Genomic DNA, 14087 nt, shown 5'->3' on the forward strand with positions numbered 1-14087 from the left:
CAACTGATTTACAATAATTCACGATTAATTAGTGTTGTTGGGATAATTTATTTAGTCCAAATTCGATAATATTTTCAATATCAAAAAATATACAAATTCATATATTAATGGTTTTCAAGCATATTTTGCCATTTGTGGTTTAAAAGTTTTTGTTTTACAGATTATTTGGAAAAAAGTATTTAAAACGAAGCAGCTGAAGAATTTTCAAGATCACGTATGAGAAAATCAATAATCATTAGAAGAATTCCTTATCAACGAATTGGAAGATTTGATGTCATTGCAAAGCTTGAAGGCTTTGGTGAAAACACATCAATCTTACTTGTCCCTTACAACAGATAGAAAGATGTGTTTTAATAAATAAATGCAAACAGAGACTTTTCATAAGGATCACATTACGGAATCATTCACCATGGTCCATGTCAAATCCAAAACAATTACATAACAGTTTGTTCTCCTTATCTTTTGTAGTAAGCCGACACATTCCACAGTTTTAGACAATAACTGTTTCTTCAGCTTCTTATGTATATTGCCACAATAAATCAATGAATATATCGTAAATATCATTGTTTAGTACGTAAGTCAATGAGAGTACTTGCAGCCTAATCATCCAAAAGCAACTTGCAAATGAAATGTGCTCCCCACTCTTTGAAACCTTCAATATAAAGAACATCAATGATTATAGAACAAGCAAACAAAAAAAGTTTCAAGCTTTCAGACAAAAACAAAATGAAGACTAATTTTGTTATTCTACTTCTTCTCCTCTGTGTTTTTGCGATCAGCCCTAGTCAACAAGAAGAGATCAATCAACATAATCCAGGGATATATCATCAAAAGCTGCTATACAAGGTCCAACAATGGAGAACATCTTTGAAAGAATCAAATTCTGTAGAACTCAAGCTATCTTTAGCAGCCATTGTGGCTGGAGTGTTATACTTCCTTGCTGCCTTAATCTCGAGCGCATGTGGAATCGGCAGTGGAGGTTTATTCATTCCAATCACGACTCTAGTTTCACGGCTAGACTTGAAAACAGGTTCAAGCTTCTATAGTATACGAAATAGATGTTAAATCTTATCTATAATGTTTCAATTCTAAGTGGTAACATGCACACGTTTTAGAATCTATATAGTGGATATTTTCTCAATCAAGATTTAATTTTATGCATTTTATTGACTAATCTTTTAAAAACCAATTATGCAATCCGCATTTGCTTGATAGATTTGATTAAATTATATTTAATTAAAATAAAATGAAAATGTAAAATCGATAAAAAACATACCGTAGAAAATTTGCGCACATCCAATAAGAAAATAGTGTGTATCACTGTATCCTTTTCTATATTTGAATGTCCCAAACTGAAGTTTGTATTCTTTCACTTGAATTGACTTGACTTACTTATTACGTGGTATATACATATATGAGTCTTCAACCATAAACATATCATTCGATGATGGGTGTTTTCTACGATCTACACTTGGCCTATCATAAACAATAGCAATCACTTACATGTGCCACAAAAACTTCTGACTCATTCACATACATATCTTGTTGAATTCTTATAACCATGGATGTATTTGCATTGAACTCACACTCTCAAATTTCTTTGGAGTTTAATTCATTTGCTTCTCTTTTTCTTTCTTTTTTAAATGTTATTTGCAATGAAAGGGAAGCGTTTCTTGGGCCAATACTTGATATGGGTGATATTATTGTTGGGGCAGCTCCATGAATGCAAAAGCTGCATTGAGAAAGAAAGAGTAGCTTTGTTGGATTTTAAGAAATATTGGATGTCCATTACGCAAGAATCGGACTTGGACTATGTTTTCCCTACTTGGAATAATGACACAAAGAGCGATTGTTGCCAGTGGGAGAGCATTATGTGCAATCCTACAAGTGGGCGGCTTATCAGGCTTCACGTTGGTGCTTCGAATTTAAAAGAGAATTCTCTACTAAATATTTCTTTACTGCATCCCTTTGAAGAGGTTCGAAGTCTAGAATTATCAGCTGGGCTCAATGGCTTCGTTGATAATGTTGAAGGTATATATATATACTAGGGTTTTTACATTCTAGACTATATACTGAAACAACTTTCTCTAATGCTTTAATTGCATATTCCCCTGCATCATATCAAAAGGTTATAGTATATGGCTCATTTCTAGCACAAAATTACATCCATTAGTCAATCTTCTTCCTGAACTCTGTGTGGCTCTTAATACTATTTTGTTATAATATATACCTGAAATCACTGAATTAAGTGAATAGGGTAGACTACTTATTTTTCATTTCTCATATACTCTATTTATCCGCTTTTTGTTTGTAGGTTATAAAAGCTTAAGGAAATTAAAAAATTTGGAGATTCTGGATCTCTCTTATAATAATAGATTCAACAACAACATACTTCCATTTATTAATGCTGCTACGTCACTTACAAGCCTTTCTCTTCAAAATAACTCCATGGAAGGCCCTTTCCCTTTTGAAGGTGTGTTTCCAAAGGCTACAATTTGCTATCTCTTTCTTTTAGTTGTAATCACTAATTCTTATATTTTCTTTCAGAAATAAAAGACTTGACAAACTTGAAACTATTGGATCTTAGTAGAAACATACTAAAAGGCCCCATGCAAGGTAGCATCTACGTCAATCACCACTATCTATAAATAGATTAAATTTTGTACATAACTGTTGAATTGGTTTTTTATCCATTTCTGTCATATCTATAAGGTGTTTGCTTTTGTATCTCTTTGTTTTGGGGCAGGGTTGACTCATCTGAAAAAGCTAAAAGCTTTGGATCTAAGTAACAATGTTTTTTCGAGCATAATGGAATTGCAAGGCAAGCTTTCTTTTTAATCTTTCTTTATGCATAAGAAATGTCTCATGAACTATTATTCTCTTATTATTCTCAACATTTTGTTGTTTTCCAAACTATCTTTTTTTTGCAGTAGTTTGTGAAATGAAGAATTTGTGGGAGCTTGATCTTCGTGAAAATAAATTTGTAGGTCAGCTTCCTCTTTGTTTAGGTAGATTAAACAAGCTAAGGGTTCTTGATTTGTCATCCAACCAGCTAAATGGAAATCTACCATCTACTTTCAACAGACTCGAGTCCCTTGAATATCTATCATTATTAGATAACAACTTCACCGGCTTCTTCTCATTTGATCCACTCGCCAACCTCACAAAGCTTAAGGTGTTCAAACTTTCATCAACATCAGATATGTTGCAAATCAAGACAGAGAGTGAGCCAAAATATCAATTTCAACTAAGTGTTGTTGTAATAAGAGTTTGCAGCTTGGAGAAAATCCCTTCCTTTCTGGTTGTTGGCAAACAATCCGGAACTTAAAGTATTACAGTTGCAGGATAATTTATTTACCATCTTCCAGATGCCTGCTACAATAGTGCATGAGTTGCAGTTCTTGGATTTTTCAGTGAATGATATTAGTGGACTGCTCCCTGATAATATCGGTTATGCGCTTCCGAATCTGTTACGAATGAACGGCTCAAGAAATGGGTTTCAAGGGCATTTACCATCTTCTATGGGTGAGATGGTAAACATTACATCCCTTGATCTATCTTATAATAACTTCTCCGGGAAGCTACCTAGACGCTTTGTCACTGGTTGTTTTTCACTAAAACACTTGAAGCTCTCCCACAACAATTTTAGTGGCCATTTTCTTCCAAGAGAAACAAGCTTTACTTCCCTGGAAGAGTTGAGAGTTGATAGCAACTCATTCACTGGGAAGATCGGAGTTGGTTTGCTTAGCTCCAACACTACGTTATCAGTTCTTGACATGTCCAACAATTTTCTAACGGGTGATATTCCAAGCTGGATGTCTAACTTATCTGGTTTAACTATCTTGTCGATATCAAACAATTTTTTAGAAGGTACGATACCACCATCTTTGCTAGCCATTGGCTTTCTTTCTCTCATCGACCTATCGGGAAACTTATTATCTGGATCCTTACCGTCACGTGTTGGTGGGGAGTTTGGGATAAAATTGTTCCTACACGACAACATGCTCACGGGGCCGATTCCAGACACGTTGTTGGAAAAGGTCCAAATACTTGATTTACGGTACAATCAACTTTCTGGGAGTATTCCACAATTTGTCAATACCGAGAGCATATATATTCTTTTAATGAAGGGAAACAACTTAACAGGATCTATGTCAAGGCAGCTCTGTGATTTGAGAAATATCAGACTTTTAGATCTTTCAGATAACAAGCTCAATGGCTTCATACCTTCATGTCTATATAATTTATCATTTGGACCAGAGGATACAAATTCATATGTAGGTACAGCCATAACGAAGATTACTCCGTTCAAGTTTTACGAATCCACATTTGTGGTAGAGGATTTTGTGGTAATATCCTCTAGTTTTCAAGAAATTGAAATCAAATTTTCAATGAAGCGAAGGTATGATTCTTATTTTGGAGCAACTGAATTCAACAATGACGTACTTGATTATATGTATGGAATGGACCTATCAAGCAATGAGTTAAGTGGGGTTATCCCAGCAGAGCTTGGAAGTCTCTCAAAGCTACGAGTCATGAATTTATCTTGCAACTTCTTGTCCAGTTCAATACCATCTAGCTTCTCCAATCTCAAGGATATTGAGAGCCTTGACCTTTCGCATAACATGTTACAAGGAAGTATTCCTCAACAACTAACCAACCTTTCTTCTCTTGTTGTCTTTGATGTGTCTTACAATAATTTATCCGGAATCATTCCCCAAGGAAGGCAGTTTAATACCTTTGACGAGAAAAGCTACTTGGGAAATCCTCTTCTTTGTGGACCACCGACCAATAGAAGTTGTGATGCTAAGAAGACCTCAGATGAATCAGAAAATGGAGGAGAAGAAGAAGATGATGAAGCTCCTGTTGATATGTTGGCCTTCTATTTTAGTAGTGCTTCGACTTATGTAACTACATTGATAGGCATTTTTATACTTATGTGCTTTGATTGTCCTTTGCGTCGAGCATGGCTCCGCATTGTCGATGCTTCCATCGCCTCAGTCAAAAGTATGTTGCCTTAAAATCATTTCACTTCAGTTTTTACGTACCATTGTGTTTCTATAACTATATTGCTTTGGATTTTACCTGACATGGTTAATAATAATGTGTGCTTTGGATTTTACCATACACGGTAATGAGTCGTATGGAAGAATTATTGTGTACGATCGATAGTTTTTTTTGACAGATTTATTCTTTTAGTGATAGAGAAAAAAGTAAGTAACAATTTTTTTTTAAGAGATATATATTTGGTAACGACAGAGCTGTTTCTTTCAATGGATTTATTTTTCATAGCGACATAGTTAATGTAACAAATTAATGACTAAAGTAGCACAACATTGACTCTAGACTTATTCTACGTCCTAGTAAATTTGTTAATTAATGGAATCAACTTTTAGAAATAGTTGTGACATAGTAAGTCCGTATTGGCTGTGATAGACTTGAGTCTGATTGAAATGGGAAAACGTTGATATGAAAGTGGTGACAAACTTAATATCACCAAACTAAATTACTAACTCTCTCATAACTATGAATATAACTGTCACAATTACAAGTATAACTCTATCATAACTCATAACTATATATGGTTAAATGAGTATGTAACTAACTATAGTTCACAAGGGTAATATATATAGTAAATTCTTGATTGCTAGATGCAGGAGGGTAAACTTGAACTTTGTTGTGGTATCTAGATACTTTCGGACAAATAACGTATAGGTGATGAAACAAAGTGCATATCTTATTGTACAGTTTTAGACTTTAATTTGGATAACCCTACTCATTGCCAAGGTTATTATCGTTTAGGGATATGATTTTGCAAAGATAATTCTCCCAATAGAAACTTAGGAACTTGCCGAGTTCTAAATTTCTAATGAAGAAAACCATATCTCATAAAATTTAAGAATTTGTGGCTTATTGTGTTAAGTTACTAAATCCTAGAGATGAATGCTTAGTTTGGTAATAAAAACCAAGAAAATCTCATTACGTCACTTTGAGACCACAACTAAACCCGTTTGAACAAAGTGGGTAAAGTAAATCCGGCCCAATAAAGCCCATTTATTTCCAAGAGAATAATAATTAGAAACCGGAGAGACTTCACGGATAGGGTAAAAAAGAACTCAGAGGTTAATCGGAAAAATAAATATTTGGGGTGAAGAGAAGCTTCTTCTGCTCAATCATGTCTAACAACTTTGGTGACAGCTAAAGAAAAACTAAGTTAGAAGAATATTTAGATAACCTTCAAGCTCGAGACCACTCGGATCTCTCTCTAATCGCCGATCGGAATCCGCCATGGGAGTACCGGCGTTCTACAGATGGCTCGCTGACCGATACCCGAAGTCAATTAGTGACGTCGTTGAAGAAGAACCTACCGATGGAGGTCGTGGTGACCTTATTCCTGTTGATATCACCAGACCTAACCCTAACGGCTTCGAATTTGATAATTTGTATCTCGATATGAATGGTATCATTCATCCTTGTTTCCATCCTGAAGGAAAGGTATGTTGTAGCTCAGAAATGTTTGGTTAGGGTTTGAGTTGATTTGTTGTATGAGAAATGAAATCAATGAGTTTAGTAGTTTGGTGGTGGAGAAGATTATTGTTGTCTGTATTCGTAGTTTAGTACAGTTATGAGAGAAGGAGAAGTATACTAGTTGTTGCTTTTCCTCGATTTTGCTTCCTGCACGTCAATGGAAGCGATGGCCAACTTGGTGATACTAGACGTAGGGTATCTAACTTTTCTGAAGTGTATGATTAGAGTTTGAGTTGATTGTATTAGGCAGTAACAAGTAGACATGGATCGTATGAGAAATGAAATCACTAAGTTTGGTATTTTGGTGAGAAGATGATTTTTTTTTGGTGTTCATAATTTAGCTCTTTTATTGGGGAAGGGAGGAGTGTACTAGTTGTTGCTTTCCGACTATTTTTGCTTACCGAAAGTCAATAGAAGCAATGGCCATTTTTGTGATACTAGATTTTGGGATCTAAAGTTCAGTTCAGAAAGTGATTTAGATATATTATTTGGGAAATTGGATGCTTATGGCTGTGTGTATTTTGTTCATGTATCACTTATGCGAGTCTAAAGTCAGTTTTTTTATAAAAATAGTTGACTAGAAAATTAAAAGACACTGATGTTATTAGTTTTTCATTATAGTTGAGGAGATATTATCGAAGGGAGTGAGTTTGCATAGCAATACGTGTTATGGTGATACTTGATTTCCATTAAAGATTTTACTAGCTAATCGTACTTTGATTACAATGCAGCCTGCACCTGCCACGTACGATGATGTATTTAAATCAATGTTTGAGTACATTGACCATCTTTTTACTTTAGTGCGTCCGAGGAAGATTCTTTATTTGGCTATAGGTGATCTTGTGTTTCCTTTTTATCATCTGTCTGTTTTGCTCTGTGAGATGTGGTTGATTAAATATACTGTTGCAGATGGAGTTGCGCCGAGAGCAAAGATGAATCAGCAGCGTTCTCGACGTTTCAGAGCTGCAAAGGACGCAGCAGAGGCTGTATGTTCTCTTTGTGTTTCTATTTTTACATTTACTCTTGGCTTTACATGGGTCACTGTTGCTTATACTATTTCTGGTTTAATAGGAAGCTGAGGAAGAGAGGTTGAGAAAAGATTTTGAGATGGAGGGCCAAATCTTGTCCGCTAAAGAGAAAGCTGAAACCTGTGATTCAAATGTCATTACTCCTGGGACCCCTTTTATGGCTATACTGTCAGTCGCTCTTCAGTATTACATCCAATCTAGGTTAAACCATAACCCTGGCTGGAGATATGTTAAGGTGTGATACTGTTTCATCTAACTTAGCAGCTATTTCCAAACTGTACAAGACTTTTCGCATTCTTGCAGTTTCTCTTTTTTTTTTGGTGTTGTCCCTTTACTTTTGGTTTTAAAGGTAATTTGTCTCCCTAAGAAGTCGTGGATTATTATTTGAAGGTAATTCTTTCTGATTCAAATGTTCCGGGAGAAGGAGAACACAAGATAATGTCATACATTCGTCTCCAACGTAATCTTCCTGGTTTTGATCCAAATACACGGCATTGTCTATATGGTCTGGTTAGTGTCAACCCATAATGTACTTGTTTTATTTTCTTAAATAAGGTGTTGGTGCTTCGTCCAAAAATTTGCACATTACATTTGCCAACTGTATATTATTATGCAGGATGCAGATTTGATAATGCTCTCCTTAGCTACACATGAAGTTCACTTTTCCATCTTAAGAGAGGTAGCTGATTTCCACCCCTACGCTCTATATTTTCTTTGATATTCAGTTGATCAAATGATGGGTCATCTTTTTGATTCCAGGTTATCACTTACCCTGGGCAGCAAGAGAAATGCTTTGTGTGTGGACAAACTGGCCACTTTGCTTCAGATTGCCCTGGAAAATCAGGTAGCAATAATGCAGCAGCTGATATTCCAATCCACAAGAAAAAATATCAGGTTTGTAGTTTTCCTTGTTATCTCCAAGAGATCTTGCTGCAGTGAACAACAGAAAATTATTTTATTTTACTTTTGGAGCTTTCTCTTATTTGTCTGATGTAATTTTTTTTTTGAAAATAGTTCCTGAACATTTGGGTGTTGCGAGAATATCTGCAATATGAATTGGCCATTCCAGATCCTCCTTTTATGATCAACTTTGAGAGAATAATAGACGACTTTGTATTCCTTTGCTTTTTTGTTGGTAATGACTTCCTACCTCATATGCCTACACTGGAAATTCGAGAGGTATGTACATGGTATAGCTTTTTATTCCTTAAAGGATTGGCTGTTCGTAAAGTGATGGTTGTGTAGATTAGAAAATATAGTAATAGCCTTGTGGAAGATAAATATCCTGTTTCATGCTCTACAATACCACTGAGGCACTGAAAAATTAGTCTGTTTCTTTAAACCAAGTTTCTTTGTTACTTCAGGGGGCTATAAACTTGCTGATGCATGTTTACAGAAAGGAGTTTACAGCTATGGGAGGCTATCTAACAGATTCTGGTGAGGTAAGTTATTGTTTCTTTTTTTAATCTTCTCCCACATTTCATTCTCGCTTGACATTGCTCAATACCCTATTTTGTATGAGCTGTAGAAATGGTCAGTTATCTTGTGGAAACTATTTTCTCGCTTCTATTTAGTCTGGCTATATGATTACTAATGAAAATCGGAACTGCATTATATCTGTGGGCTTCATTTCTTTTAATCGTTAACCCATTGACAACTTCTTTTTTTCTCCATTGATAGGTTTTACTAGATAGGGTAGAGCATTTCATTCAAGCTGTCGCTGTAAATGAAGATAAAATATTTCAGAAAAGAACGCGGATAAAACAGGTAATCTTAACCTTTACCCTATTTTCCTACACAACCCTTTGGAGGCTTTAGGAACTGTGCTCACACCCTTATGAGGCTAATGGTGTGTTGATGTTGGTATCAGTCAATGGATAACAATGAAGAAATGAAGCAAAGATCTAGAAGGGACCCATCTGAGGTACCACCTGAACCGATAGACGATAAGGTAAAATAGTTTACTGCAAAGAACTCTTATATGTGCCTGTGAGCTGGAGAGATTCTTATATATTTATTGAAAAGGAAATTAGTGTAGGAGGAACGACTAAAACTGCTCTTTCATTTTGGGTAGATTAAATTAGGAGAACCAGGCTACAAGGAGAGGTATTATGCTGAGAAATTTAGTACGACCAATCCAGAGGAAACTGAGCAAATCAAACAAGACATGGTGAGTTTTACGTCAATTAACGCTCTCTGTCACTCTTCTGAATCTCTAATGATTTGTTATAATAAGTCTAAAGTTGGAAAAAGGTATCTTTTGGCGATGTGCTACTTTGATTATGTGTGCATTTAGACTTTTTAACATCCTATTAACTCCCTCATGTTGAAAATTTCTGCCCACGGAATTTAGCTCTTAATATTTTCACAGTTCTTTTTTTTTCTTTTATGGAGGCTTATAGCGCGATATGAACTACTTCATTGAAGTGACTCTCAAAACAGTTTGGAATTGGATGAACAATAACTAGTTATCTATTCTGATCATTCATTACCTATTTTCGTTGTAGGTACTGAAATATGTTGAAGGTTTGTGCTGGGTTTGCCGGTACTACTACCAAGGTGTATGCTCTTGGCAATGGTAAGTCTGACTTTACAAAAACTTAATGTCATGTTATTCCCATGAGAGCCATGCATTCTAACAAAAACTTGGTCTCTTCTCGGGAAAGACCTTGATGTTGATGTCACTTACTGAGAAATACTAAGCTGCAAATTTTAAATGTAATTTTGTGTTTTCTTACACTTTCTTCTAATTGTTTCAGGTTTTACCCATACCATTATGCTCCATTTGCTTCAGATCTTAAGAATCTACCTGATTTAGAAATCACATTTTTTATTGGAGAGCCCTTTAAACCTTTTGACCAGTTAATGGGAACCCTGCCGGCTGCAAGGTTCTTCCCTTTTTTTGGAACCTTAATTATTAATATTGTGGGCCTCTATGGTGATGTAAATTGTGTTTCTTGGTTGTTGCAGCTCAAATGCGCTGCCTGGAGAATACCGGAAGTTGATGACTGATCCCTCATCCCCGATACTTAAATTTTACCCTGCTGGTAATTGTTGATACTGAATTTGTATTGTTGTTTTCCTATATATTCATGCTGGATAGTTGACACTCATAAGCTATCATTCTATTTATAGATTTTGAGCTTGACATGAATGGAAAGCGCTTCGCCTGGCAGGTTCATGGTTGTTTGTATTCTTTGGATATAGTATTGATGTTATCATGCTGAGACTGTGTATTTTGTTCTTCAGCTGTTGATGTTGTGTGTTTTGCGCTTGTTGTTATCTAGGGTATTGCAAAACTTCCTTTCATTGAGGAGAAATTATTGTTAGCTGCTACAAGGAAGCTTGAAGAAACTCTAACGGTTTGAACTGAACCTTGACTCGAAATGCATAATGTTTGATCAAAACTTTATTCTCTCCAAAGGAAACTATAATTCTTTCTGAAAGATGATTCTTGGACCTGCAGGATGGTTTATTTGCTAGTTATAAAGTAGTTTTATAGCTTAGATTGCTCTAGCCATCAGTTTTCATGGCAGTTTATGATTAACTACAATATGGATCCATCTTTCAGGTGGAAGAACAACAACGCAACAGTGTGATGCTTGATTTGTTATACGTACACCCCGCTCATCCACTGGGCCAGCGGATTCTGCAGTACTATCATTTCTACCAGCACATGCCACCACATGAATGTCTTCCATGGATGATTGACCCGAATTCTAGGTTTGTTTTTATTGGCTAAATTGATAACTAACAAGCTGTGTGTACTCTGGATATCGAGCTTGTTCTTAATCATCAATTCGTTTGTGTTTGTTGCAGCCAAGGAATGAACGGTTTTCTTTGGTTTAGTGAAAGGAATGGTTTCCAAACTAGAGTGGATTCCCCTGTCAATGGTTTGCCATGCATTGAGCAGAACCGAGCCTTGTGCGTTTCTTGTACTTCACAAGTTAGTGTTCATGAAATTGATGAAGTCTTGATTTACTCACTTATATTTTCCTCTACATTTTCCAGAAATGTTACATACCTGTGTCCTGCCAAACACTCTCATATCTCAGAACCACCCAGAGGAGCGATCATTCCGGACAAGGTATGATTCCTCAAAGGAATTCGTCATGAACAGTAGTCCATCTCTACTGCATCAAAATAAATAGAAACTTAGGTTTTTATAGCGTTTATGAGAATCTACTTGCTTGCATCTCAAATGTCTATGTTTTCTTACCAGTCTATTTATCTGCTGAATATTCATTGCAAAACAAGTGTTCTTATGAAAGTTCAATTGGCAGATCTTGACGTCAGTAGATATAAAGCCATTTCCTCCTTTATGGCATGAAGACAATAGCAACCGACGCCGACAAGCCCGAGATAGGTAAGGAGATTTTACTGCAGACTGATATTTTGAAGATCATAGTGTGAATTATGTTAAAAGAACCATATGGTATATCTATTGTGCAGGCCGCAAGTGGTTGGAGCTATAGCAGGGCCTTCTCTGGGAGAAGCAGCTCATCGTCTGATCAAAAACACCCTTAACATGAAATCCTCTACTGGTGCGGCTTCGGGATTAATTGACCCAAACGGATACTACCGAAATGTACCGGGTAATTATTCTTATGGTGGAGTCAATAGACCAAGAGCACCGGGTCCGTCTCCTTACCGGAAAGCTTATGACGATGACTCGAGCTATTACTATGGAAAGTATAACAATAGCACACAGGGAACGTTTAACAATGGTCCAAGATATCCTTATCCATCAAATGGGTCACAAGACTATAACCGGAACTACAACTCCAAGATAGTAGCAGAACAGCACAACCGTGGTGGACTTGGAGCTGGAATGTCTGGTTTATCGATAGAAGATAACGGCAGAAGCAAACAATTGTATTCAAGTTATACAGAAGCTGCTAATGCAAATTTGAACCCGTTGCCATCACCCCCCACCCAATGGATCGGTACACAGCCAGGTGGTAATTTTGTCGGTGGATACTATAGGGATGGAGTTGGGTACAGTGAAACAAATGGAAAATCGGTAAAGAAAGTAATTTACCAGGCCAAGACACAACCAAGTCATCGAGGTGCAAACTTGTGAGATATTAGTTGAGGCGCATAAGGAGGTTCTTCTGTACAGGTGAGTTCCTTTCTTTTGCTGCAATGGTCTTATGTATGGTAGCATCATCTGCCATCAGTTCTCTTAAATTTCTGGCTAAAGGCAAATGTATAATGTACCTTTGGACATTTCTTTTGTTATATATACTTATTACATTAAACTTGTTTAGAGTCCTTAAGAGATCTCTTGGCAATTGGATGTTATTCGACTCTCTGTTTCTTCTACCGTGTTTCGCTATTGGTTTTAACATTTTCAAGTGTATTTCCTTACCTCTGGACTAACATTGTTAGATTTAAGGTTTTTCAGACCAGGCTTGCAAGTGGTAGTACAAATTGATGGAGAAGAATGGTGTATTGAAACATTATAAAATTGGTGGTAACATGATTTAACATAGTAATAGTGAGAAAATATTTAATCATTGAATGAAATAGCCACTCAAAAAAAGCGCAAAGAAGAGTAAAAGAGAGCCAAAGATTAAACCAGTCTTCTGACCAGAGGTAAGAGCATTACCACCAAGTCCATATTGCTGATTCTGAGCAAAACCAGCAATCTCAACCATTTTACTCTCAAAGAAACTCTGAGCAGCTCCACAAGTAGGACATCTCCAATCTTCAGGCAACTTATCAAACTGAAAACCCGGTGGAATCGGGTACGATGGGTCACCCGCTGATTCATCGTACTTGTAACCACATGATCTACACTCATAGATTCCAGTGTTTAGAACAGCAAACTTCTCCTCCATTCTTCGTTTCTCTATAGTGTCTTCCACTTCTTTGGTCTCTGTCTCTTGGGTTTGGTCGGAAGAAGAAAGAGGCGTCGCGGCATCGTCTCTTGAAACGGCCAAGTAGCGAGAATGGTGAGATGGGTAAGAGATGGTGATGAAGATGTGGTGGTGAAGATGGTGTAGTTTCTTGCCATATCTGAGAAACGGTGTCGGTTTGATTAGAGAAGAATGGGGATGGGATTGAGAGAGGGGACAGAAGGAGAAGGTAGCACTCGCCATGGTTGTCTTTACTTCTTATAATTTCGGAGTTTGGTCATTGTTAGAGACGGATGATCCATTGGAGAGGAGAGGTACCAAGGAGACTTATGCTTGGATAAGATTTTTGAAAAGCATTGTGACAACCACGTGGCCTTTTTTCAATCCATCTTATTTCTTTACTCACCCCAAAAGTTTTATGAATATTGTTCAATAATTAATTTAACTCAAACTATTTTATTATTTAATTCATGATTGAAAAAAATATACTAAAATATATCATTCGTAATTGTTTTCTAGTAACCAATCATGGAGTTAGTATTTAATTAACTTGTGGTTTGACAAAGAAAAATTATACTAAAATATAATGTTATTAAAAACTTGTATACTTATTTTGTGAGGATAAATTTATTAGATTAAGAGATAAAATGGAGTAATTAAATATTAGATG

The 14087-nt window shown here is 36.2% G+C and overlaps 4 protein-coding genes across 5 annotated transcripts; 3 read left to right on the top strand and 1 right to left on the bottom strand.

Moving 5' to 3' along the window:
• The first annotated feature begins 686 nt into the window (after nt 1-686).
• Nucleotides 687-4086, top strand: RPP27 (resistance to peronospora parasitica protein). Its single transcript, NM_104325.3, has 6 exons — nt 687-1030; nt 1663-2031; nt 2315-2473; nt 2548-2616; nt 2747-2821; nt 2931-4086. Exons 1-6 carry the CDS (start codon nt 727-729, stop codon nt 3326-3328), a joined length of 1374 nt encoding a protein of 457 aa, NP_175849.2. The 5' UTR covers nt 687-726; the 3' UTR covers nt 3329-4086.
• Nucleotides 4087-4385: 299 nt separating this feature from the next.
• On the top strand, nt 4386-5021 carry AT1G54475 (LRR receptor-like Serine/Threonine-kinase; the record flags this gene model as incomplete). The annotated part of the gene is made up of 1 exon (NM_001333651.1): nt 4386-5021. The coding sequence occupies exon 1, from the start codon at nt 4392-4394 to the stop codon at nt 5019-5021; it is 630 nt and encodes a 209-aa protein (NP_001320765.1). The 5' UTR covers nt 4386-4391.
• A 1076-nt stretch (nt 5022-6097) lies between these two features.
• Nucleotides 6098-12905, top strand: XRN4 (exoribonuclease 4). Of its 2 annotated transcripts, none has more exons than NM_104327.4 (22): nt 6098-6495; nt 7260-7362; nt 7438-7514; nt 7600-7791; nt 7947-8066; nt 8173-8235; nt 8316-8450; nt 8571-8735; nt 8921-8998; nt 9237-9323; nt 9427-9507; nt 9631-9726; nt 10064-10134; nt 10316-10444; nt 10527-10603; nt 10692-10732; nt 10844-10918; nt 11128-11279; nt 11376-11480; nt 11568-11643; nt 11840-11922; nt 12009-12905. In NM_104327.4, the coding sequence occupies exons 1-22, from the start codon at nt 6289-6291 to the stop codon at nt 12637-12639; spliced, it is 2844 nt and encodes a 947-aa protein (NP_175851.1). In that variant the 5' UTR covers nt 6098-6288; the 3' UTR covers nt 12640-12905. The 2 variants fall into 2 exon arrangements, with proteins under 2 accessions (NP_175851.1, NP_001321327.1); NM_001333652.1 differs by having other exon boundaries at nt 6116-6718.
• A 37-nt stretch (nt 12906-12942) lies between these two features.
• On the bottom strand, nt 12943-13868 carry AT1G54500 (Rubredoxin-like superfamily protein). Its single transcript, NM_104328.4, has one exon. It carries the CDS (start codon nt 13658-13660, stop codon nt 13073-13075), a length of 588 nt encoding a protein of 195 aa, NP_175852.1. The 5' UTR covers nt 13661-13868; the 3' UTR covers nt 12943-13072.
• Between the last annotated feature and the right edge of the window lie 219 nt (nt 13869-14087).

This window comes from Arabidopsis thaliana (assembly GCF_000001735.4).
Source record: "Arabidopsis thaliana chromosome 1 sequence".
NCBI classification, from domain to species: domain Eukaryota; kingdom Viridiplantae; phylum Streptophyta; class Magnoliopsida; order Brassicales; family Brassicaceae; genus Arabidopsis; species Arabidopsis thaliana.